Source organism: Mizuhopecten yessoensis, unplaced genomic scaffold, assembly GCF_002113885.1.
Source record: "Mizuhopecten yessoensis strain PY_sf001 unplaced genomic scaffold, ASM211388v2 scaffold716157, whole genome shotgun sequence".
Lineage (NCBI taxonomy): Eukaryota > Metazoa > Mollusca > Bivalvia > Pectinida > Pectinidae > Mizuhopecten > Mizuhopecten yessoensis.
Window position 1 is genome coordinate 22,629 of NW_018479976.1, and position 27,868 is coordinate 50,496.

A 27,868-nucleotide genomic window follows, 5' to 3' on the forward strand; every position below is an offset into this window, starting at 1 on the left:
GGGGGGGGGGCTTATTTGCAGTAAAATACGGTATTTAGCCATACCCTGTTTAAATTGCACAATTACGAATCACCATGACCAAAGCTATAATCTCCTACCATATACTTAAAACAAAATTCCCCCTAACTCTCCCATATTGCACTTCTTCATGAATGCACCAGTTATAGTGCAGATGCCAAGGTCATACACTACAAGCGTCTTTCATTAAACAGAACTATAACACGTGGCAACAATAGCTAGCATATGCTAACTTCTGGGAGTGTGGCTATGGATCATTGTATACCACTGATACTTTGTTATGTTTAGACTTTCTAGTTCACAAAGTACACAAGTCTGCATCAATCGATACAAGATTAAGACTTACCAGCTATGTAGCCCCGTTTAATGCTCTTCATTTTTAGGTTGATCTACCTGAACATGGTCTGTTTAATATATTTACAAAGTACACTCACATTTCTCAATAACCATTTTTCTGGTAAACTGGATATATCATCTCATATAAGCTGACCATAGAACGTGACATATGTTTCCATGATGTCAACAACAATGTATATGTGGACGGAGTTCCGCGATCCAGACACAACTCTGTGACGTAATCAACAGTAGGTGTGCGTGTCTAAGTTTACCACTCCGGGCTGTTACTTTTATTGACGGATCACAACTTAATACGTTTTGACAATAGATTTGTATTTACCGCTCATACTCCTGTATAACATGGTTATTGTCTATTTTGTTGAGTCGCCCATCTTCTCAATTTACACGTGTTCAATGAAAGTGGTCACCTTGAAACCTGGCAACACCAGAACATCATTCCTGTCATTAGTCTGTCCCACACACCAATGGCATCATTTAGTACTGGTACAGTAAAAGCGAACCTTTGTTTGGAAGTTTAGTTCGATACATATTTTCAAAATACGAATCACTGACACACTGATATTTTATCATAATAACAAGCTGATATATAATGTATAGTCTTTAAACTTGTGGCGCAGTGGATAGCACACTTGACTTTCACCAAGGCGACCGGGGTTTGATTTCCTGATCGGACGTGAAAAGGTTTGGGGTCACCTGCCTTCATGACCATGTGGGTTTTATCCAGGTACTCTGGTTTCCTCCCACACTAAGACACACACACCCCCGTGCACTTACATCCGGCCAACAAGATTAATGATTAATGTAATTTGAAATAACTTGTTTCATAATTGTTGTAAATTAAATAAATTTTATATCAAACTAACAGCATGGTTCTCAGAATACTTTTGGTTGAATATGTTTTCCCTAACCCTTCATCACAATATTCGTCAGTCACTTATTAACATAGCTGTTTTTATTGTTGATATATAAATTGTTGTCGTAAGCACCTGGATCCTTACTATATTCCTCTAAACATCTGAGCAGTCCCTCGTTACTCCGGTTTGAGAGAACTTCTTCGCTCATTTCCTTCTGTGGTTTCGGAGAGACATATGAAGGATCTGTCATTTCGCTACTTACACTACAATAATGTAGCCCAGCACTGGTATTGTTGAGGCGCTCCGATTGTTTATAAGGCATGTCTGGGTGAGTATCGGGAAGATAAACCATATCACACTCCTTCACTGAGGCGTAATGACTTTCCTGTCCTATGCGGTCCAATGTGGAGCGGTTGACAGGATTTTCGTACCCGTGACAGTTAGATTCTCGATTACATTGTTTAGGTCCCGGTGTCTCGTAGATGTTTGATGTTGCGTACGATTTCGAATCGTTACAAGCTCCTGTTTGATATGAACTAGGAGGTCGGTTTGTGCCGTATGTATGATTTTGAAACCGTACTTGAAAGTCGTCAGCTTCAAACCTCTTCCTTCTATTCCTGTAATAGACAGAAACGTTAGAGTAAATGTCCTACAACTTGAAATAAACATAAAAAACAAATCAGTTTCATTCCAGATTATTCGTGATTCTTAATTTTCTTATTATGTCATTTGTAAAAGTAAAAGGTATTTTATTCAATTGATAATATTTCAATTTCCTTTCAAATTTGACTCCATGAAACTACCAAATGTTACCCATTTTATTTGCCAATGAAATTGCTAAGATAAACATTACTTGTGCGTATGAATATGCGTCAGAATTTTTATATTTCAACTGATGAATTCATGGACCAGATTAAATGTGACATATAAAATATGTTCATATATTTTGTGTTTTCATAATTTGGCCCTATTGAACTATCGGTGTACACCTTCATGTTGTATACTTTTCTTTCAATGACGGACTATATTCTTTTTACATTACACCAATACCTAGACTTGCACTAGCTCCAAAATCTGGGACAAACTATCAGAATAGACTTTCACAAGTTCCAATTATTGAAAAACTAGAAATGTCTGTAAGACATAAATGCCCCTGCTGCAATGTGAAATTAGTTTCAGTGTTCTATAAAAAGTTACAACCACTTTGATCTTGATACCCTGAAACATGCACACACACAAGGTACTACACTTAAAGTTGATAAGTTGTTTTTAATATTCATATGTTTTATTCTGTATGTTATTACCATCCTGAAAAACAAGGATGTCAGAGGTATACCCATATTTGACCTTTATATAAAGTTTGACCAAAATCCATGAAAGAATGAAGTTGCTAAGTGTTTAAATTAAATCAGTTGATGATTTTCTATATATAGCAAGTGACCTTGGCCTTAACCTTGGATTCCTGAAACACAACGATGTCCGAAGTATACTCATACTTGACCTTTGTATAAAGTTTGACCAAAATCTGTCAAAGAATGAAGTTGCTAAGTGTTTACATTGAGTCGGGACGGGATGGGACTGGACGGACATGGGCAACATTATATGTCCCCCCCCCCCCCATTTTATGTTAAACGCAATAAACATTTTCAAGCTGGTAAGTATGGGTTGTCCAGTACGATATGAAATTCGTCATCTTCCTCAGACAAACAACCAGGAATACCATGTACCTTAAAGTGTTCAATATCTATGTACTTTGTCACCTTCCTCAGACAAATATGTCTGTACTTTATCATCATCCTCAGACAAATATGTCTGTACTTTGTCAACTTCCTCAGACAAATATGTCTGTACTTTGTCACCTCCCTCAGACAAATATGTCTGTACTTTGTCACCTTCCTCAGACAAATATGTCTGTACTTTGTCACCTTCCACAGACAAATATGTCTGTACTTTGTCACCTTCCTCAGACAAATATGTCTGTACTTTGTCACCTTCCTCAGACAAATATGTCTGTACTTTGTCACCTTCCTCAGACAAATATGTCTGTACTTTGTCACCTTCCTCAGACAAATATGTCTGTACTTTGTCACCTTCCTCAGACAAATATGTCTGTACTTTGTCACCTTCCTCAGACAAATATGTCTGTACTTTGTCACCTTCCTCAGACAAATATGTCTGTACTTTGTCACCTTCCTCAGACAAATATGTCTGTACTTTGTCACCTTCCTCAGACAAATATGTCTGTACTTTGTCACCTTCCTCAGACAAATATGTCTGTACTTTGTCACCTTCCTCAGACAAATATGTCTGTACTTTGTCACCTTCCTCAGACAAATATGTCTGTACTTTGTCACCTTCCTCAGACAAATATGTCTGTACTTTGTCACCTTCCTCAGACAAATATGTCTGTACTTTGTCACCTTCCTCAGACAAATATGTCTGTACTTTGTCACCTTCCTCAGACAAATATGTCTGTACTTTGTCACCTTCCTCAGACAAATATGTCTGTACTTTGTCACCTTCCTCAGACAAATATGTCTGTACTTTGTCACCTTCCTCAGACAAATATGTCTGTACTTTGTCACCTTCCTCAGACAAATATGTCTGTACTTTGTCACCTTCCTCAGACAAATATGTCTGTACTTTGTCACCTTCCTCAGACAAATATGTCTGTACTTTGTCACATTCCTCAGACAAATATGTCTGTACTTTGTCACCTTCCTCAGACAAATATGTCTGTACTTTGTCACCTTGCTCAGACAAATATGTCTGTACTTTGTCACATCCCTCAGACAAATATGTCTGTACTTTGTCACCTTCCTCAGACAAATATGTCTGTACTTTGTCACCTTCCTCAGACAAATATGTCTGTACTTTGTCACATTCCTCAGACAAATATGTCTGTACTTTGTCACCTTCCTCAGACAAATATGTCTGTACTTTGTCACATTCCTCAGACAAATATGTCTGTACATTACCAAACCTTTCAAAACACTGTTTACAGTTGTTTATGTTGGAGTTCAATGTAAAGTATGATAAGAGTTTGTGTTTTTACTAAACGTATTTTTTATTATAAATGAACTTTTTTTTACACTTAATGATTGCATTTATATTCAATGCTTTTATTTGAAGTAAGTTCTAGGTTCTGAATTCATTTTTACAGTAACTCACCGTTTACGTACGATCACCAGGAGGACCAACGCGATGACAATTACGACAAGGATCAACGCCAGTACCAGACCGATCAGGCCACCTGTTACACAAACACTGATTTAGTAATAACACACACAGTAAAACAAGGATCAACGCCAGTACCAGACCGATCAGGCCACCTGTAAACAAACACTGATTTAGTAATAACACACACAGTTAAACAAGGATCAACGCCAGTAACAGACTGATCAGGCCACCTGTAAACAAACACTGATTTAGTAATAACACACACAGTAAAACAAGGATCAACGCCAGTAACAGACTGATCAGGCCACCTGTAAACAAACACTGATTTAGTAATAACACACACAGTAAAACAAGGATCAACGCCAGTAACAGACTGATCAGGCCACCTGTAAACAAACACTGATTTAGTAATAACACACACAGTAAAACAAGGATCAACGCCAGTAACAGACTGATCAGGCCACCTGTAAACAAACACTGATTTAGTAATAACACACACAGTAAAACAAGGATCAACGCCAGTAACAGACTGATCAGGCCACCTGTAAACAAACACTGATTTAGTAATAACACACACAGTAAAACAAGGATCAACGCCAGTAACAGACTGATCAGGCCACCTGTAAACAAACACTGATTTAGTAATAACACACACAGTAAAACAAGGATCAACGCCAGTAACAGACTGATCAGGCCACCTGTAAACAAACACTGATTTAGTAATAACACACACAGTAAAACAAGGATCAACGCCAGTAACAGACTGATCAGGCCACCTGTAAACAAACACTGATTTAGTAATAACACACACAGTAAAACAAGGATCAACGCCAGTAACAGACTGATCAGGCCACCTGTAAACAAACACTGATTTAGTAATAACACACACAGTAAAACAAGGATCAACGCCAGTAACAGACTGATCAGGCCACCTGTAAACAAACACTGATTTAGTAATAACACACACAGTAAAACAAGGATCAACGCCAGTAACAGACTGATCAGGCCACCTGTAAACAAACACTGATTTAGTAATAACACACACAGTAAAACAAGGATCAACGCCAGTAACAGACTGATCAGGCCACCTGTAAACAAACACTGATTTAGTAATAACACACACAGTAAAACAAGGATCAACGCCAGTAACAGACTGATCAGGCCACCTGTAAACAAACACTGATTTAGTAATAACACACACAGTAAAACAAGGATCAACGCCAGTAACAGACTGATCAGGCCACCTGTAAACAAACACTGATTTAGTAATAACACACACAGTAAAACAAGGATCAACGCCAGTAACAGACTGATCAGGCCACCTGTAAACAAACACTGATTTAGTAATAACACACACAGTAAAACAAGGATCAACGCCAGTAACAGACTGATCAGGCCACCTGTAAACAAACACTGATTTAGTAATAACACACACAGTAAAACAAGGATCAACGCCAGTAACAGACTGATCAGGCCACCTGTAAACAAACACTGATTTAGTAATAACACACACAGTAAAACAAGGATCAACGCCAGTAACAGACTGATCAGGCCACCTGTAAACAAACACTGATTTAGTAATAACACACACAGTAAAACAAGGATCAACGCCAGTAACAGACTGATCAGGCCACCTGTAAACAAACACTGATTTAGTAATAACACACACAGTAAAACAAGGATCAACGCCAGTACCAGACCGATCAGGCCACCTGTAAACAAACACTGATTTAGTAATAACACACACAGTAAAACAAGGATCAATGCCAGTAACAGACTGATCAGGCCACCTGTAAACAAACACTGATTTAGTAATAACACACACAGTAAAACAAGGATCAACGCCAGTACCAGACCGATCAGGCCACCTGTAAACAAACACTGATTTAGTAATAACACACACAGTAAAACAAGGATCAAAGCCAGTAACAGACTGATCAGGCCACCTGTAAACAAACACTGATTTAGTAATAACACACACAGTAAAACAAGGATCAACGCCAGTAACAGACTGATCAGGCCACCTGTAACATGAAGCCCTGGCTTTTCACTGTCAACTTATAAGGTTAGTTTTTTTATTACACTCACAACGCAATCATGTTTAATTTGAAAATCTGTTGTTTTTATTAGGATTTCAGTTTATTTATGGTTAAGAAAGAACAAGTAAGGTCGAATATTTTGTTATTATATTTTATTTGTGAATTCTGCTTGTTAAAAGTTAATATTTCAAATGAAATTACTGTTATGACAATGAATTCTTCATGTATTAAACTTGACTGGTGTCATTTTAGAGTAGTTACGGTTTTGATCAGCTTATTTTGAATTCAGAATAAATATATGAAATATGAGAAACATTACGAAACGTCATCAAATATATTGATGTTTGAACTAGAAACGTCATCAAATGTTGATGTTTGAACTAGAAACGTCATCAAATATTGATGTTCGAACTGAAACGTCATTAAAATTGATGTTTGAACTAGAAACGTCATCAAATGTTGATGTTTGAACTAGAACATCATCAAATGTTGATGTTTGAACTGAAACGTCATCAAATGTTTTAACAAGCAATACATACCTTGTGACAATGCTCCACCGTCATCTGTTAACTGACCTGAAGAAAAATGATAAAAAAATAAAATAACAATACAAGTATAGCATACATTTTATTTGAAGTAATAGTATCTGCTGAAGAGACTCCGTTTCTAAAGAAAATGTGTAACTAGAATCCCCTTAATACATTGGGGAAGTTTTATTAAGCACCTTTATAAAATGAATATTGACTTTTCAGAAATAAATAATGTACAAACTTGAATTTACTGTATCGTGGTTATGCTGTATTATGCTTTATTTCGGGAACTTATATTTACGGTACAGTGTTTATATTAACTGTGCAGTACTTATATTTACGGTACAGTGTTTATATTAACTGTGCAGTACTTTTATTTAGGGTACAGTGTTTATATTAACTGTGCAGTACTTTTATTTACGGTACAGTGTTTATATTAACTGTGCAGTACTTATATTTGCGGTACAGTGTTTATATTAACGGTGCAGTACTTTTATTTAGGGTACAGGGTTTATATTAACTGTGCAGTACTTATATTTGCGGTACAGTGTTTATATTAACTGTTCAGTACTTATATTTACGGTACAGTGTTTATATTAACTGTGCAGTACTTATATTTTCGGTACAGTGTTTTTAAATTTACAGTTAATAAAGAATATCTAGAGACACGGTAGTCTAGTGATAGGACGCCGGGCTCGTGACCGAAGGGTTGCTGGTTCGAGGCACGGTACTGTGTTGTATCTTAGAGGAAGATACTTTACTCAGCTTGTTCCAGTCTACTCAGCTGTAAAAGAGTATGTGGTTGGGTAGTGCTAGAATTGTTGAATGTTAGCTGTAAGCGCAGAAATGTATGCTCCTCAGGGAGTTGAGAAAGGTATTGGCTGGTTGCAAAGGCCCTATAATCACGGATAATAATTTGTGAACCGCTTTGAGACGACCTACAAACTAGGTTATGATAAAGCGGTAACCTCGAATTATTATTATTATCTGATATCAGCGTTATGGAGTTTGCCAAGAGATATTAGATTGAATATTACTGTACGGGTATTGCTGCACTTTGACTGATCCCAAGGATATTTTATACCGATCAGGTTTGAAATACCGTCTGTATAGTACAATGTTTTGACAGATGGACTAAGTCATCGGGGCAAGGTTGACCAAGGAACCAAATCCTAGTAGTATGATTTTTTTCGCCTCCTCATGTTTATCAACTCATATCTGGTTCCAGGCTGGGGATCTCAACTGTTTCTGTGTTATGACCAATTGATCAATTCCCCAGGGGTATGGCTGTACCCAGAGGTCATTTATGATAAGGTGGAAATTATAATGGCTTTCTTATGCTTGCATGTGGTAAAATAGTAGGGATCTCGTTTGAGCAGTACACAGCTGTACATTTGAAATTTCTCTATGCGGCCCAATCCTCCAGACAGGGAGAACACCAACTTCATCTATAAAAAAAATCTGAATACTTAAAATTGTTCTGTTACATTTGAAATACAAATATGGCGACAATTTTAGCAACAATTTAGGAAGTGTAACATTTTGAGGCAAATCTGCCCTGATTCTGATTTCAGGCTGCGCTCCCCTAGCCCGAGGGGAGTCTCATTTCCCGTTTATACAACTTTGATTTTCCTTGTCTAAAGGAAGCTCAATACACACTTTGGTTAAAATCACTTTACCCATACTGAAAGTGTAGGATTAAAGATTCAGCCCATTGGGCCCTGCTTTAACGCTCCCAGAGGGGCCACACCTCTGCTGAGTTCCCTTGTCCCAACAATGCTCCCAACCAAAATAAGTCAAAGTTGAAACGTGTTAGCCAAGCCTTTGTCTAGAACACTTGTTTACAGCGGAAAGTGCTGACGGTTTCCAATTGGCCATCGTTGATTGGAAGAATGACACTCTTTGTATTGTTTACTTTCCTAATATGTAAAATTGTTAGTGTGAATCACTTTAACAATTATGGATGGGCGTATGAGAGGGAGCGAGTTTGTGGTGTTTTATAATAGAAATATGTTTTATAACAATTAAAAAGTTTGAAAAGACATAATATCCTTGAGAGCAGATCATTCGATTATTGAGATAAATGTACTATAAGCAGATATGTAACTTAACCAGATAATTTAGTTTTCTATTTAAGCAATTTCCTGTCCTATATTTTGTGGAAATAGTTTACTATCTCTTTCCTTACTTAATTAGTATTACTGTGTTTGTATTTCTTTTTTTTCTTTCTTTACACACAAATAATAAAAGCCCTGTCGGCCACGGTTTGCTTGTCTGTTGTGTCACTTACCCATCCGCCACGGTTCGCTTATCTCTGAGTCACTTACCCGTCCACCACAGTTCACTTATCTCTGAGTCACTTACCAGTCCACCACAGTTCTCTAGTTTTGGAGTCACTTACCCATCCTGCCCACCATTGGTGCAGCAGTAGTGGAGGATTTTGTCGACATTATGGAAGCAGTTGTCACGGATGAACTGGTTGTCTTTGTTGTCGTCATGAGTGGGCTGGTTGTCACCAATGTTGTCACTTGAGTTGTTACCGGTAAAGTGGTTGTCGTAGCAGTTGATGAAGTTAGCGTTTTACTTGTTGCTGGTTTGGTTGTCATTGGGGATGGCTTGGTTGTCGTTGGGGATGGCTTGGTTGTCGTTGGGGATGATGTGGTGGTCGTTGACGTCGTAGTAGGTGACATGTCTGACAAAACATTTAAAGTGACATTAAACGCCCATTTAAAGGTGGTCAAAATGTATCTATAACTGACGTATGAATAGTGTATGTACCAAACCATGAAAGTGATTCATATTTTGTGTATTCTGGTTGTAAATAAATAGTGATGTACCAACTATACTGACAGATGTACTGGTATTTGGCTTTACTCACTATATTGACAGATGTATTGGTATTTGACTTTACTCACTATACTGACAGATGTACTGATATTTGACTTTACTCACTATATTGACAGATGTACTGGTATTTGACTTTACTTACTATATTGACAGATGTACTGATATTTGACTTTACTCAATATTGACAGATGTACTGATATTTGACTTTACTCCCTATACTGACAGATGTACTGGTATTTGACTTTACTCACTATACTGACAGATGTACTGGTATTTGGCTTTACTCACTATACTGACAGATGTACTGGTATTTGACTTTACTCACTATACTGACAGATGTACTGATATTTGACGTTACTCACTATATTGACAGATGTACTGATATTTGACTTTATTCCCTATACTGACAGATGAACTGGTATTTGATGTTACTCACTATATTGACAGATGTACTGGTATTTGAATTTACTCACTATACTGACAGATGTACTGGTATTTGACTTTGCTCACTATACTGACAGATGTACTGATATTTGACTTTACTCACCATATTGACAGATGTACTGGTATTTGACTTTACTCACTATATTGACAGATGTACTGATATTTGACTTTACTCCCTATACTGACAGATGTACTGGTATTTGATGTTACTCACTATATTGACAGATGTACTGGTATTTGACGGTAATCACTATACTGACAGATGTACTGATATTTGACTTTATTCCCTATACTGACAGATGAACTGGTATTTGATGTTACTCACTATATTGACATGACAGATGTACTGGTATTTGACTTTACTCAATATTGACAGATGTACTGGTATTTGACGGTAATCACTATACTGACAGATGTACTGATATTTGACGCTACTCACTATACTGACAGATGTACTGGTATTTTACTTTACTCACTATATTGACAGTTGTACTGGTATTTGACGTTATTCACTATATTGACAGATGTACTGATATTTGGCTTTACTCACTATACTGACAGATGTACTGATATTTGACTTTATTCCCTATACTGACAGATGAACTGGTATTTGACTTTACTCACTATATTGACAGTTGTACTGGTATTTGACGTTATTCACTATATTGACAGATGTACTGATATTTAACTTTACTCACTATATTGACAAATGTACTGGTATTTGACTTTACTCACTACACTGACAGATGTACTGGTATTTGACTTTACTCACCATACTGACAGATGTACTGGTATTCGACTTTACTCACTATACTGACAGATGTACTAATATTTGACTTTACTCCCTATACTGTCAGATGTACTGATATTTGACTTTACTCAATATATGACAGATGTACTGGTATTTGACTTTACTAAATATTGACAGATGTACTGGTATTTGACGGTAATCACTATACTGACAGATGTACTGATATTTGACGCTACTCACTATACTGACAGATGTACTGGTGTTTGACGTTACTCACTATACTGACAGATGTACTGATATTTGACTTAACTCGCTATACTGACAGATGTACTGATATTTGACGCTACTCACTATACTGACAGATGTACTGGTGTTTGACGTTACTCACTATACTGACAGATGTACTGATATTTGACTTAACTCACTATACTGACAGATGTACTAATATTTGACTTTACTCACTATACTGTCAGATGTACTGATATTTGACTTTACTCACTATACTGACAGATGTACTGGTATTTGATGTTACTCACTATACTGACAGATGTACTGATATTTGACTTTACTCAATATTGACAGATGTACTGATATTTGACGTTACTCACTATACTGACAGATGTACTGGTATTTGACCTTACTCACTATACTGACAGATGTACTGATATTTGACTTTAATCACTATATTGACAGATGTACTGATATTTGACGTTACTCACTATACTGACAGATGTACTGGCATTTGACATTACTATATTGACAGATGTACTGGTATTTGACTTTACTCACTATACTGACAGATGTACTGGTATTTGACTTTACTCACTATATTGACAGATGTACTGATATTTGACGTGAGCATTGTTGCAGTGGTCCTCACTCCACATTCCATTTGACGTCCGTAGGTAAGCACAGTCCTCCGGACAAGCCCTATTATCTCCGTAACACAATTGGGGGTGGGCTTGATCCCAGGCGTCATAAGACCAGGCAGTACCTAACGTAGCAATGTATTAAAACATAAGTAGATAATATAGTATACCTATATATTGTACAAGAGGCCCAGGGGGCCTGTATCGTTCACCTGGATACCAAAGCAATCATGGCAAAATATTCTCCGTATGAGATCAAGGGAATATGCCAGACCCCAAGGCCAATCCTTGTAGCATATCTGTATAAGATTCTTCATGCCCAGCAATTTTATGTATGGTTATGGGGTGGGGATCTCAACTGCTTCCAAGCTTTGACTCAGAAACTAGGTCCCTAGGGTTGTGGCCAGACCCCAGGATCAATTCTAATATCATGACTGCATTTGTCTCTTTTTGCCTAGCATTTGTATATAAAGTTTTGGGGTGGGGATCTCAACCATTTCAAAGTTATGACCCAGGGGTTAAGTCTGCAAGGGTGGGGCAGACCCTGGGACCAATTCTAATATCATGACTGCATTCGTCTTTTTATGCCCAACAATTGTATATATAGTTTTGGGGTGGGGATCTAAACCATTTTGAAGTTATGACCCAGGGGTTAAGTCTCCAAGGGTGGGGCAGTCCCCAAGGCCATCCTGGAAGCATAAGTGCAATCATCTCTTTATACTCAGCAATTGTATATACCGTTATAGGGTGGGGCTCTCAACTGTTTCCAAGCTGTGACTAACAAACTAGGTCCCTAAGGGTTCGGTCAGACCCCAGGGTCTATTCTGATATCATGACTGCATTCGTCTTTTTATGCCCAGCATTTGTATATATAGAGTTTTGGGGTGGGGATCTCAACAGTTATAAAGTTATGGCCCAGGGACTATGTCTCCAAGGGTGGGGCCAGACCTCATAGCCATCCTGGAAGCAAATGTGCATTCTTCTCTTTATACTCAGCAATTATATACCATGGTTATATGGTGGGGATCTCAACCATTTCCAAGTAATACACTTCTTTTGGCCCAACCCCTTAGCCCAGGGGGTCAGCCCCACCATTTGTACAATTTTGAATCCCTGCCTCCCATGAATGCTTCCGACCAAATATTGATCAATATCCATTGCATAGTTCTACAGTAGAAGTCGTTTATAGCAATATAGCAAAATTGACCCCTTTTTGGCCCAGCCCTCAGCCCCACCATTCGTATAATTTTGAATCCCCACCACCTAGGGATGCTTCCAGTCAAATATGGTTGATATCGACTTCTTATTTCCAGAGAAGAAGTTGATTAAAGCAATATAGCCACATTGACTCCTTTTGGCCCTGCCCCTCAGCCCCTGCCCCTCAGCCCCCTGGGAGGTCAGCCCAACCATTTGTACAATTTTGAATCCCCATCACCTAGGGATGCTTCCAGTCAAATATGGTTGATATCCATGGCATAGTTCTACAGAAGAAGTCGTTTGTAGCAATATAGCCAAATTGCCCTCTTTTGTCCCCGCCCCTCAGCCCCCTGTGGGGTCAGCCCCACCATTTGTACAATTTTGAATCCCCACCACCTAGGGATGCTTCCAGTCAAATATGGTTGATATCCATGTCATAGTTTGTAACAGAAGAAGTCGTTTGTAGCAATATAGCCAAATTGCCCTCTTTTGGCCCCGCCCCTCAGCCCCCTGTGGGGTCAGCCCCACCATTTGTACAATTTTGAATCTCCACCACCTAGGGATGCTTTCCGTCAAATATGGTTGATATCCATCTCTCAGTTCAAGAGAAGAAATCGCTGAAAGCAGTATAGCTAAATTGTTCCCTTTTTGCCCCGCCCCTCAGCCCCCTGGGGGGTCAGCCCCAACATTTATATAATTTTGAATCCCTGACACCTAGGGATGCTTCCAGTCAAATATGGTCGATATTCACTTCTTAGTTCCAGAGAAGAAGTCGCTTAAAGCAATATAGCCAAATTGACCCCTTTTGGCCCCGCCCCTCAGCCCCCTGGGGGGGTCAGCCCCACCATTTGTACAATTTTGATTCCCCACCACCTCGGGATGCTTCAGTCAAATTTAGTTGAATTCCAATCGGTGGTTCGGACCAGGTGAGCTAACAAGTGAAGACTAGGTTTTTATTCGTTTCATCGAATATTTAATTATTTCAACAGTACCCGATATTGTAACTTTCCACTGTTATGCGTTATGTTCTTTTCCTATTTCAGGGGTCATGGTCGAGTACTAGCTCCGCTCTCCTCTCATCTGATTGGTTTGAGACATGATGGCAAAGTTTTAACGAGACGATTCGCAAGTAAACGTTAAACAATATTTTGAATGGTTCGTTATGACAGGGATATAGTCATAAAACTAAAGCACGACAAAATGAGCTATTGCTTGGGAAATAGCAAATGTATATCGGTCGATTGATGACATAAACATTTATTGTTGTATAAGTTTTACAAAGGAACAAATACAAAATCTTACCTGTGACCCATTTCCACGTCTGCTCCTGTATTTTGTCAGAGAATCCTATCCAGACCTGGTATGCGTCGCTAGGAAATGGCAACGAGGAAATGAAATTTTGGATCGCCTGGTCCAGGATAACAACAAGATGGCCGCCGTTGCTGGAGGAACAGTCTGCATTAGCGACATCCCAAGTGACTGACGAATGTACATATCGGTAACACTGGTCACGGTATGTGTACATGGTACCGGTCAAGCCACTCGGACATCGGTACACTTCGGACAGTTTGACAGGTGCTGAAAAGTAAAGGATTGCAATTATCTAGCGATAGAAATCTGAAAACATAAAAATGTACTATTCAAAGTATAGTCTTAATGGCTTTGCCGATTTAACAGGTCCAAAAAGACCTGCATTACCCTATGTTGTAGAAAGATTGTTTTAGTAAAAAGTTAACTATTTGCTGCCTTGTAGAAAACTTCACATTTGGTCTTCAATTGGTTACAAGAGCTATTGGTTTCTATATTGTAAAAAAATGTCAATCTAGTTATTAGCAAACTTTGTGGGGCTCCAATCCAGGAACTTACCAACCTAATATCAGGTTTCTAGACATTTTGATTCCTCATAAGACGTCATTTGAATTTTTGACATATTTGACCCTGATGATGACCTTCTATATAAGTCAAGGTTGTTTTTATTTGTAAACTTTGTCGGGCTCTATCCGATGAAACTACCAACCTAATATCAAAATGCCTTTCAGTTCTTCAAAAGTCATTTGAAGTTTAAGTAATATTTGACCCTGTGTCCGTGGAAATAAGTACGGTACTTTTTTATTGTAAAGTTTATCAAGCACTTAACCAGGAACCTACCAATTAAATATCATGGCTGTAGGACTATTAGTTCTTCAGAAGAAGAGATGTGAAGTTCTTGACATACTTATCCCCTGTTACCTTGAAAGTAGGTCAATGTCATTTATATTCGAAAACATAGTTGGATTCTATCCCAAGAAGCTTCCAGCCAAATACCATGACTAGTACTGTAGGCATTTAGTTCTTCAGAGTCATTTCAACTTTTTTTTATTTACATATTTGATGCCTGTGACCTAGATCATAGGTCAATGTCATTTTCCCACGTTGTGTGCACGATGTGCGAACGATTAAAATCTGGACGATTATTGCTTGCGCACATTATGTGCGGACGATAGACGAATGTTGTGCGATGACAATTGTGGTTGGTGTAAATTGATAATAATTTGAGTATCTCGTTATCCAACCTATCTACATTGTACATAACAAGTTAGAATAAAAACACTGCTAACAGATACATAATACATTTTGAAACTACATTAAACTTCACATATTAAATTTTAGCTCACCTGCCCGAAGGGCCCAATAGGGGAAATATAGCAAATTCTTTAAAATTCTTCTTCTTCTGTAGGAATGAAATGATTTGTTCCCTATTTGGTCAGAAGCATCCTTGGGGGAAGGGGAACCAATTTGGTATAAACCATGGGTCTGACCCCCTTGGGGGTTGAGAAGCGGGGCCAAATAGGAGAAATATAGCCAATTCTTTAAAATCCTTCTTCTTCTGTAGGAAAAAAAGGATTTCGTCCATATTTGGTCTAAAGCATTCTTGGGGGAAGGGGAACAATTTTTGTATAAATGGTGGGTCTGGCCCCCCTGGGGGCTGAGGGGCGGGGCCCAATAGGGGAAATATAGCAAATTCTTTAAAATCCTTCTTATTCTGTAGGAATGAAAGGATTTGTTCCATATTTGGTCTGAAGCATCCTTGGGAGAAGGGGAACCAATTTTGTATAAACCATGGGTGTGGCCCCCCATGACCAGGGGCCTGAGGGGTGGGGCCCAATAGGGGAAACATAGCAAATTCTTTAAAATCCGTCTTCTTCTATAGGAATGAAAAGATTTGTTCCATATTAGGTGTGGTGCATCCTTTGGTAAAGGAGAACAAATTTTGTATAAATGGTGGGTGTGCCCCCCCCCCCTCCCCCCCAGGGACCTGAGGGGTGGGGCCAATAGGGGAAATATAGGTAAAACTTTTATAATCCTTCTTCTACCATAGGGATTAAGGGATATTATCCTAATTTAGTCTGGAGCATCCTTAGGCAAAAGGGACTCAATTTTGTATAAACGGTGTGTCTGACCCCTCTGGAGGCAGAGAGGCAGGGCCCAATAGGGGAAACATAGGTAAAACCTTTAAAATCCTTCTTTTACCATAGAGATTAAGGGATTTTATCCTAATTTAGTCTGGAGCATCAATGGGCCAAGGGGACTCAATTTTGTATAATTGGTGGGTATGACCCCCCCCAAGTTGCATATTCCGTCTTTGCGTATTGCAGAGTTATCTTCTCTTGGGAGCAGGGATTGATTGTTACGTCATTTGGTTGTGCGAGAACATTACGTCGTTTTCTCAAAAATTGATGACGTTACTCTCACAAACAAGTGACGTAACAATCAATACCTGCTCCCAAGAGAAGATAACTCTTCAATACGCAAAGACGGAATAGGGGTGGGGCTCTGTTTGAAGTTTGTTCTCGCTATATCTCAAGTACTGGATGGATCTTTCTGAAATTTCATATATACTTACAGCACCTACTTCATACCAATTATTTTAAACATATTCAGGTGAGCGATACAGGCCCTCTGGGCCTCTTGTTTAATAATATTATAATTTTTATATGTAATGCAAATGTGTGTTTTAATGAAATAATTAAAATTTAGCCTGACGTCTTGAGGTCTTTGCATAAAATGTTGACGTCATAGTACAACGATGTCATAATAGAACGTTTGAAAGCCACACAAGAATCTTGACCTGACAGAAAATCTACTATCACGATTTCAATACAATACTATCATGAAGCTGTTCATATGTAAAGTCAAAGTAAAGCGCCCGAAAAAATAAGAGATTAATTGAGCTCTCAACATAATAAGTCGAGCGCTCGAGATAATATGTTGAGTGCCCGAGAAGTTATGTTGAGCGCTCGAGATAATAAGTCGAGGGCATACGTATGTTTAGATTTCAGATTTCAGATTTTATTTCCAACACTCTGACACATGAAAATGTGTAACATGAGGTACATGTACATGAATTCATATATTAAATTAGGACAGGATGGACAGGTGCATGCATGTATATAAAGATACTGATATATATATATATATATATATACATGATAACATGTTGTACAAATGAACTATTTCGTAATTTGACACAGCAATGCATATGTTAATAGCCACACATACATTTGTATATCCAGACCTTTGCATAGCACACACCCACACATACATACATGTACATGTACCCATCCTCATATATAAAATATACATACATATATATATACACACATACACTAGATGATATATATATATATATACATGCACGACACGATACATATATATATACATCCATACACCTACAATGCATACCAACAAACAGATACCTACATATATACGCACACACACACACATATATATACACAAACATATGACTACATCCCAGATACATACACACACACATGTTTGTGTGGTCTGTATGTACAGGTGTTGTAATGTTTATGCTGATTAGCCGAAAGGCTTAAGGCCAATTAACTAAACTAAACAGGTATACGTACAGGTAAGATACTGTGGTTGTCCCTTCGTCAGAAAATGTCAGCCTCAGGCACAATTTTATTTCAAAACAGTGTTTTTACCTGTGTTTACCTGTGTTGTTAATAAAAAAGATTTCTCATTTGGTACACATTGTGCCAACCACACATCTCCAAAACCCAACGTACACAAATCACGTCTCAGATGATAAACCCAATTTGCTTTACAATTTGGTTTCCTGTTATAAAGCTCTAAAAGGTCATCGTATACGTAACAGGCCCTCAAAATACAGTTATTTAGTCTTTAATATTTGCAGCCAGTACTTTACAATGGCAATCCTACGCTGTACCCAGCAAAGGGTAACGACCAAGTTCAAAATACACCATGGCATTATTTACTGTTTTCCTGACACCCAATTCGGTTTTCAAAAATAATAAATGTATATTTTCAATCTGCGGTGCAGGACTATAACCCCCTACTTCACACCCGTAATTCACAATACATGATTATATAAGTATCAAATAAAGATAACATCTCTTACATTTGGGATAGATATACAACAAAAATGTCTGCCTCTTGGCTGTTGGACTTGAACTTTAAATTGGAGATATGATATACATTTGAGGGGGGACAATTTGAGATTGCTATTACTAAACTTTACTATTCTTAATATATGAATATTGGTAATGTATTTTAAAATTGTAATAGATTGTGAACTCTTATGTAGTGCTGTTATATTCTATATTATCTGCTTAAAAGTGTAATGTAAATATTTGACTGTAAATTCTACATATGTATAAGTATAAAAATATATCGATTATATATAAAAATATTTGAACCCCAAAAAAGTATTAAAACCTTATTTTTACCCAGCAAAGCTACAAGTCGCACAGGTAACTTTCACACAGGTAACGTTACCTCTGGGGTAAGTATGAAACAGACTATAATTGGTTTGCCATTGTCTTTCTAAATCAACATTTTCCTTTGTTATATAAAAAGTGGGGGAAACGAGAACACCCCATGTACTCCAGCATCAATGAATGGGTCACTGAACCATGACAGAACCTTTTGTACGTTTAGAGGTCCATAATAGCCACAGGGCACAGGTGTTACATCAAACAAACTAGAAGGTTAATTAGGAAATTAAGTTTTGAAAATTTCAAAATAAATTGGGAAGGTTAAATCAATGAAACAAGGTAGGTATGCATTGTACACTGAATTCAGTTCTTGAAGAACAAAAGATTGACGAACTCAGAACAGTTAAATTATCATTTATGGTTAATTCATAAAAAAAAAAAAAAAAAANCATAGTAGATAGCATTTAATTCTGTTCTAGAAAACTACACACTTCCTAGAATCTGTTGTTTTTTTAGTTTTTTGTCAGAAAGTCAAAGTTTACATACTAATTTAAACAAATTTAAAAAGAAACCATTGAATAAATAATGACATCCCCCTGATAATACATATCATTGTAACACACACACACACACCTACCTTCTACTCAGATTTTGCCCCTGGGTTCTGATCAGGAGGTAAATGTTATTTGGGGGTGTTCCTTGAAGGTATTCATCTTTAGAACAATAGGGAGAAACACCAGAGGGAGGGTAGTTATAGTTTGTATCATATATGTACTATGGTCGGTATTCTCGTCCTAAAATACCTTTAGAAAATAGACTTTGTACATTTTATAATTTAAACTGCATTGAAGAGGAATGCCATTTTCTGATTGAATGTGATTTTTATTCAGATATAAGAGCTCATCTTTTTACAACAGCAGAACAGATTGTACCAGGTTTTAACTATTTTAACACTGTACAGAAACTTGTCTTAATGAATGAACCTAATTTACAATATGTCCTGGCGAGCACAGCTAGTTCATAAGATGTATCGAAGAAGAATGTGTTTTTAATATTAAGTCTTAACTTCTTTTTTTTTTAATATCTATGAACTGATTTTTACTATTGATAAATTACGTCGTATTAACGAATATCTATAGTGTCTCGTAAGCTTCAATCAGTATAGGTTGGGTGTCAATCATATATTGTTGTACATTTTAGACCAAGCTTGTATGCATGACTATGTATTTTAAGCAAAATTGACATTGTATTGTATTGTACTATATCATTTACCTGAGATATTTTACCTGTGATTTTACAGGTAAAAAGTTCTGATTTTTATTTAACTTGCATAAGGTTCCAAAGAATGATATCATCATCAGTGTGAAAGAAAACTTAGACTGAAAACTGAGATTTATGTATATCACTGTTCCATTTGTATTTAATTCCAATAGAACAGTGATGCACATTAATTTCAGTTTTGATTTATATAATGTATTGGGAAAATATTACTTCTAAATACTCTGTTGTATTCAAATATATTTTAAAAAGATATTAGATAATGAAACTTAATAATTACATTACAAAGTTGTTAGTTGCATAAAGGAGCTAACACATTAAAAACTTAAGACTCCAACTTACTGATATATATACAGCACTCTGATTTATAAAGAAGTTATTTACATGAGGTATAATAACTGTCATCTGCCCTATGCTGGTGCAAATAAAAAATAAAAGTAAAAATTATGCTTTCTTAGATAATGTTCAATATTTTTGGTCAAATCATATAAATGTAACATTTTCAAAACAATGAAAGGTGCCTCCTTATATTTTGAGAGAAAAAACCAAGAATGAAGAAAATGTATGAAATAACAGTAAAATATTCCTGTATCTGCGATAAATATATAGTCCCTAATTATTTCTTTATTATCTGATTTTGTTTTCAAAGTAAGGATTAAAAGTTATTTAACTCTGTATATTCATTTAAAAACCTCAGCAAATATATGTCATGAGGAAAATATATATATGACGAAGGCTGAAATGTCTTAGCTCTTGTTAAGCACAAATGAACAATTGTTTTTAAAGTTAAAAGCCTGAACAGTAATTTATAAAATGCCGAAAATAATAGAACAAGAATTACACGTCATTAGATGTCTCGCCTGTCCCCGCTTTGAGCATAAGATTCAATGTGTCAAGTATTGTAAATTTGAGCCGAAGTTCAGAATTTTATATTTTATAAACAAGTTTGGCAATACATCAACATGGAGGCATAAAAGGAACAAGTGGTAATTGTAATGGGAGCCGTCCATTACATATGTCCTACAAACTACCCCCGCATTTGAAAAAGCAAACGTGAATAGGAGAACGGAACTTGCAGTGCCATAATACATATACATACCAAATTTGAGCGAAATCAAAATATATGTGAATTTCGACCAATCATGCAGAAGCCAGTATACAACGACCATCTTGTCAGATCAGAAAACGGATGCAGCGGTTGAGTTCCCAGGACTAGTGCGAAAATACTCTTACATACTGATTTTTGGCGAAATCAAACAATAACTGAATTTAACCAATCAGAGGCAAATTTACAGTGGCCATTTTGTCAAATAATAATATGAATGTCATGGTTGAGTTTGCACTGCCAAGATACATCCATATACCAAATTTGAGCGAAATCGAAAAGTAGCTGAATTTCCACCAATCAGAACCCATTATATATGGCAGCCATTTTGTCAAATCAGAAAGCGGATGTTGTGGCTGAGTTTGCAGTGCCAATATACAAGCACATTGTACAAACCAAATTTGATTGATATCGGAAAAAAACTGAATTTTGACCAATCAGAAGCCAGTAAGGTGGCCATTTTGTCAAATCAGAAAACAGATGTTGCGGCTGAGTTCGCAGTGGCAAAATACACCCACATATTTTTTTTTAATGAAATTTATCAATATCTGAATTTTGACCAATCAGAAGCCAGTATACTGTGGCCATGTTTGTTGTCTTATTCCCTAAAGACGGTAATGATCATCCCAACTTACAGTCTAAGTTTAATTAGTCTAACACTTTAAATGTTGTAAATACAGCATATAACACACAGCTAAAGGCAAAAGCTTTACATTTAGGGAGATGCTATGAAAGGCACTGGACTGCGAAATGTAGCTGGCCATATTCAACATATATTAGGCATGGTATATAATCAATTGTTATGAATATAAAGACGCACGTATGGTCCATGTTTGGTTGGTCTAACACTTATACTTTTTGAGAAACAGAGCTAAACGCAAAAACTTAACGTTGACGCTGCCGCCGTCAGAAAAGTATAACACCCCTTTGTCCCATCTCCGCGACATCCATCGCAAGCAGAGAAAAAAAGAAACTGAAGATATAATTTTGGCTTTAAGGCCCAAAGTCTGTCACTTGTGTTTGATTTTGAGTAGCTCGGATAATACATCTTTTCATGCTTTTTAACATAACCACTCAGGACTGCCAGATATATATACATACATGTTTCACTATAATCTGCATACTGTGAAGTTTTCACTTTTTTATCTAGATCTGACCTGATGTTATTTATCGAGATATTGCAAAGGGTGGGGCAGATATAGCTCCCCCATAGGATACCATTCTCATAGCCATAAGTTTTATGAACATTCCTTAATTGCTAGTAATTAGGGAAATTCCTTAACTTAAAAGTATCTTATATATACATTACACAATTTAAGGAACATTTCTTTAACTAGATTTCTCTTCAACTCCAGTAACACTATCATGTGGCAAGAAACATAAGAAATTGCCTTACGATAAGGAAACGTTTATGAAACTAATGCCTGAATACTTGTTGAGGGCATTGTCAATTCTCACCTGAAGACCGTTGTTTCTAATCCATGCATACACATTTCCGTTTATTCACACAGTTAGTGTGAATTCATCTCGATAATTCAAACATAGAAAAGCTATTTTTTGGAGTTTGAAACTCCTAAAAATATCTGTTCTCTATGTGAAAATTCCTTTTTGATTTCATTTTCCAGTTTATTCAAATTAACAATAATACTATATTTTTTTTAAAAAACACATTGATTCTTTAAAAATGTTATTTCATCACTTGTACACCTGTAAGGTACTAATTAATACTTAGATTTGGTTTCGTATAGATATAATGACTAAGACATATATTAATTAGGGTGTTGTTAAATTTTGATTAATTATGCTTTGTAATTAAGTTATTCGTCTGTTATTGAAAGATAAGTTCAATTAATATCATATCAAATACCATATGGATCAGTTTGTTAATATTATCAAAAATTAAAAAACTGAAGAAAGTTAAAAGGACAAAAAATATATATATGAATATTTATATAATCATTTGTGCTTGAGTAACAGGTAAGTTTTACAGGTAGATTCACTTGTTAAAACTCAGACGCTTTTTAAGAAAAAGACTATAACCCCTATCAAAACAAGTTGCCCTACAGCTAAATTAAAAATGTATGCGTTCATCAGGACATCAGACCCTATACCTTGTGTAATACACACATCCTCCGGGCATATCAATCCCTGCAGTTAAGACAGGTTAAATTTACCTGTAATATTATTTTTATTTTTGACATTCTTAGTTGAAACGGGCTATAACTAAACTTCAAAGGATTTCCTATATAAACACCTTCCTTTCAATTCTCCAGAGTTGGTGTTCAGGAATGAGCCATTTGGATACCTACATATTTAATTGTTGCAATAAATAAATGATTTGTTGGAATTCAGATCTGCATTGAGGTGAATTGTTACCCAATCATGAATGAGACAATATATATAATTATGTATATTAAGTACCTGCAGGCATATTTTTTCTTATTCTTCCTATTCACAGTACATGTGTACTTATCTACTACCTGACCCGCAGAAAAAGAGTTTTGATTCACTATCATGTACTCATTAATATAACGACATATCTATATAATAGTAATAATTATAAAGGAACTTTAACTCATTCACCCCTGAAATTTCATAATGAACTATTCCAACCTCTGAATTGGAAGAGTTTAAATGTGTCTCCAGGGGTGAATGAGTTAATCATGGTGATAATGTCTTTAAGACAAAGCAGTACAAACTTTAGACCACAAATACATGTACCATGGATCCAAGTCAGTGCATGTGCTAATAATTTAATAGGTCATCACGCTCTATAGTTATTATGCTATTTTCATAAAAGGATCCTGCTTAAATCATTTCATGTATATGAATAGGTAACATCTAATATTTTATAGATTTATTGATTTATCAAGCAGACGGGAGGGGAGATGATCATAGGTATAAGTATGTATAAACTCACTGATGAAAAGGACATACATCATATGATAAAGAAAATTACTTGGTGAACTGTATAATAAACTCCAGTGCACAAGGATGTGAACTCCGGTTCACTTCAGTGTTAAGTCCTGTGCACAAGGATGAGAACTCCGGTTCACTTCAGTGTTAACTCCTGTGCACAAGGATGTGAACTCTGGTTCACTTCAGTGTTTACTACTGTGCACAAGGATGTGAACTCCGGTTCACTTCAGTGTTAACTCCTGTGCACAAGGATGTTAACTCCAGTTCACTTCAGTGTTAACTCCTGTGCACAAGGATGTTAACTCCGGTTCACTGAAGTGTTAACTCCTGTGCACAAGGATGTGAACTCCAGATCACTTCAGTGTTAACTCCTGTGCACAAGGATGTGAACTCCGGTTCACTAAAGTGTTAACTCCTGTGCACAAGGATGTGAACTCCAGTTCACTTCAGTGTTAACTCCTGTGCACAAGGATGTGAACTCCGGTTCACTTCAGTGTTAAGTCCTGTGCACAAGGATGTGAACTCCGGTTCACTGAAGTGTTAAGTCCTGTGCACAAGGATGTGAACTCCGGTTCATTTCAGTGTTAACTCCTGTGCACAAGGATGTGAACTCCAGTGCACAAGCTAGTGAACTAGAGTTCACTTTTCTTGTGAACTCCAATGCATTTATTAAGCTTGCCTATTATACGCCAATAGGCTGGGTATGGATTTGTGACTAAAAAAAGCCAAACTCACTTTAATCTTAATTTTTTTACATTGTTTGTCCAAGTCGCATTTATTCAGTCATGAAACATAATACAAATGCAAAAATAAACTTAATTTTCATGTTCCCACATGAAAATTAAGTTTAAATTAAGTACCAAAAATAGATGCAATACTTCCGGTAACATTACATCAAGTTTCTAAGTAGCCAACGCTTTCAGTTTATCTTATCTTTTCTTGTATACTGTTCACAATCCTCTGGGAAATATTCCGAACAGTAAACATCTTTTAGCAAAATATTATTAACCTTGTCGTAAATTAATGCGATTTTTAATAATATCTTGCAAAGGTTACTGTTAAAGCGATTTGGGTTATTTTTAGTAACAAATCCATACTCCGACTGGCGTATAATAGGCGAGTTTGCGAGTTTACGCAAAAACAAAGTTTGCTCCTATCCCAACAATTTTTTAGGGCTGTTATGTTATAACACGGACTAAGAATATTCCGTGGTTTTAGGAGTAAGTTTGCTCCCAACTGTATGATTGTACAGGTATACGTATGTTTGTGTGGTCTGTAGGTCCGTTTTACTAGAAGACACCATTCGTTGTCACACTGTGTTTACCTCACGTACGACGGTACGAGTATATATATCATGCATGTCAGATCAACGTAAGCAGGTAAGTATCTATGTAAACACCTCTAACTATATATAATCACTAAGTACCTACCTGTATACACAGCTAGTAATAGAACACCAGTACACAATATCCCGGGGGTTACATACATCCTGGTCCCGGGGGTTACAGACAGGGAACGGACTCCTAGAGCCCCTGTCAGACACGACCGTACTGGGTGCTAAATCCGAGGGAATGATGTCGGGTTTTCCCTCTGTGTTGTTATTATCGGTTTGTAGGTCACGTGACTAAATAGTTCATTGCACCTGTACCGATACAATAGAAATGAAGTAAGTGACGTCACCAGTAACACTACCAGACACATATCGATACCTCTAACTTTTATGGAAATGTTATTCATCTTACGTCATTGTAACCAACTCCTGATGTCCTTTAAAGTATTCAGGTGTTCTCATAAAGTTAATTTGGACAATAAAATACAATTATTGGATATTTATATATATAGAATCTTCTAGGACTACTTTGAGAGAATCTGAAGTTTCATGCGATGTACATATAGTGTTTGTGAGTGGCTGGAATATAGTATACATTTCGATACACACACAGCCTTTGGAGTGTATAGGATTAGACAATAATCAATTGAACAGGTCATTTGTAATAGACTACAAGTTATTCGGCAATACGTCTCTGGTGCTATCTAAATCAGTGATGTAACACTATCACGGCCGCTGACACCCCGGGTTCCTACCTCGGTACTTCTGACTATGACTCAGTCGGGATTTCCGGAGTTCTCGGGCACTGTACGAAAATGGAAAATGAAACAAGAAGTTTGGGTTTACCATTAATAAAGCGAGTGTTTAATCAGAGATACGGTATCACACATCGCGCTGTATGATGCGGCTGTCACACCACGCACATTACTAGAGGTTGTGTCATCTTTCTGAACGACGGTGGTACAGAGAAGATGGGGCGACAGATATTGCCCCAACATGGTTGGATACAACACTCCTTATCATATAATAATCGTTATACCGAAACGTACGCGTGTCACGCCTATTTGTAATAAAACGATTTTGACCTGTTGGAAGCAAAATGGTATTCTTTTTTTTAACCGTAATATATGTATGTATTCCGTAGTCGTCTTTACCAGATAATGGTACACAACCAATAGATACCTGTAATAATCTCTCTGGGACGGAGGTCAAGTGTCTATAAAGTGCGTACTAAAGTTGAGGACGAGAATTTAACACCGGCTTTATATTGGACCCTTTCCCGCCCATGTTTACTCAGATGGTTGTAAGTTTAGTATCCATAAAGTTGTGATGACCTATAAATTACACAGGATCGCTGTGGTTATGAACAGGTTTATGTGAAAGCTTACATATCTTCCATAAATATCGCGAAATAATGTTGATATTCCACCGAAAACAGAGACATATAAACTATGACATCACAGATCTAGATGTGACGGTGAAATAAACTTTCAAAAATATCATAACTTATATAAACATTATTGTAAATAAACATGAGCACATCTGTTTATGTCCGTCACAGCTCTGTGTAATAAAGGACCAAAAGTCAGAAGCGGCGCTAGCTGACTATCAATGACCAAACTCAGAATCAGTTACTATCTGAATCTTTGACGCGTACGTATTCCGTCTTTGCGTATTGCAGAGTTATCTTCTCTTGGGAGCAAGTATTGATTGTTACGTCACTTGTTTGTGAGAGTAGCGTCATCAGTTTTTGAGAAAACGACGTAATTTTCTCGCACAAACCAATGACGTAACAATCAATACCTGCTCCCAAGTGAAGATAACTCTGCAATACGCAAAGACGGAATACGCGCTGTTGAAGAATAGAATCCAGAATAAAGAACCCGAAAGAAGTGATATTTGGTTATCGGCACTGGTTGGTGTAAATACTGTTTATCAGCCCGGGCACTGCTATAATAACGCAAACAACACCTGTACCACATGGACAAATGTATATTATCAGAAACAAAAGTGTGATGATGATACACTTATAAATTCCTGGAATCATATCACTAGTAGTATGGGCGGTGTAATGTTTTTAAGCTGAACGCCGTTATCATCTTGGTCTGTTGTCTGCGTGGTAGCTTCCCTGGTAAATACAGTACAATTATGTAAGTCAACGTATCGATGTTTGTACGATGTACAAATAAATAATAACGATAGAACTGTTTTATTGGGTTTTTTTGTCTGCTGAATAACCGAACTATTCGGTAGTGAAGCGAAAGTAAAACCACCGAAACAAATTTTGATTTCAATAGTGGTAGTGTAAATACAATGAACTGGATATATATTGTGTACTGTATGTACATGTATTGTATACGGACTATGTATTATAAAAATAAGCATACGATATATGTGTATTACGATTACGGA

At 36.9% G+C, this 27,868-nt stretch overlaps 1 protein-coding gene across 4 annotated transcripts; it reads right to left on the reverse strand.

The window, feature by feature from the left end:
- Positions 1-1,050: 1,050 nt before the first annotated feature.
- On the reverse strand, positions 1,051-25,837 carry LOC110441882. Of its 4 annotated transcripts, XM_021485166.1 has the most exons (7): positions 25,557-25,752; positions 14,389-14,664; positions 11,847-12,014; positions 9,380-9,670; positions 6,988-7,023; positions 4,401-4,482; positions 1,051-1,846 (listed from the first exon to the last, which is right to left on the reverse strand). In XM_021485166.1, exons 1-7 carry the CDS (start codon positions 25,612-25,614, stop codon positions 1,306-1,308), a joined length of 1,452 nt encoding a protein of 483 aa, XP_021340841.1. In that variant the 5' UTR covers positions 25,615-25,752; the 3' UTR covers positions 1,051-1,305. The 4 variants fall into 4 exon arrangements, with proteins under 4 accessions (XP_021340841.1, XP_021340838.1, XP_021340839.1 ...); XM_021485163.1 differs by lacking the exons at positions 1,051-1,846; positions 4,401-4,482 and adding an exon at positions 4,512-6,355 and having other exon boundaries at positions 25,557-25,837; XM_021485164.1 differs by lacking the exons at positions 1,051-1,846; positions 4,401-4,482 and adding an exon at positions 4,512-6,277 and having other exon boundaries at positions 25,557-25,836.
- Between the last annotated feature and the right edge of the window lie 2,031 nt (positions 25,838-27,868).

Bases quoted from the DNA above. Each gene is read 5' to 3' on its own strand.
- LOC110441882 (XM_021485163.1), bottom strand. From the start codon at position 25,614: ATGTATGTAACCCCCGGGATATTGTGTACTGGTGTTCTATTACTAGCT. The intron at 14,665-25,556 runs GTAGGTACTTAG...TTTACTTTTCAG, and splicing joins ATTACTAGCTGTGTATACAG to CACCTGTCAAACTGTCCGAA. The intron at 6,356-6,987 runs GTATGTATTGCT...GTTTGTTTACAG, and splicing joins CGGTGGAGCATTGTCACAAG to GTGGCCTGATCAGTCTGTTA.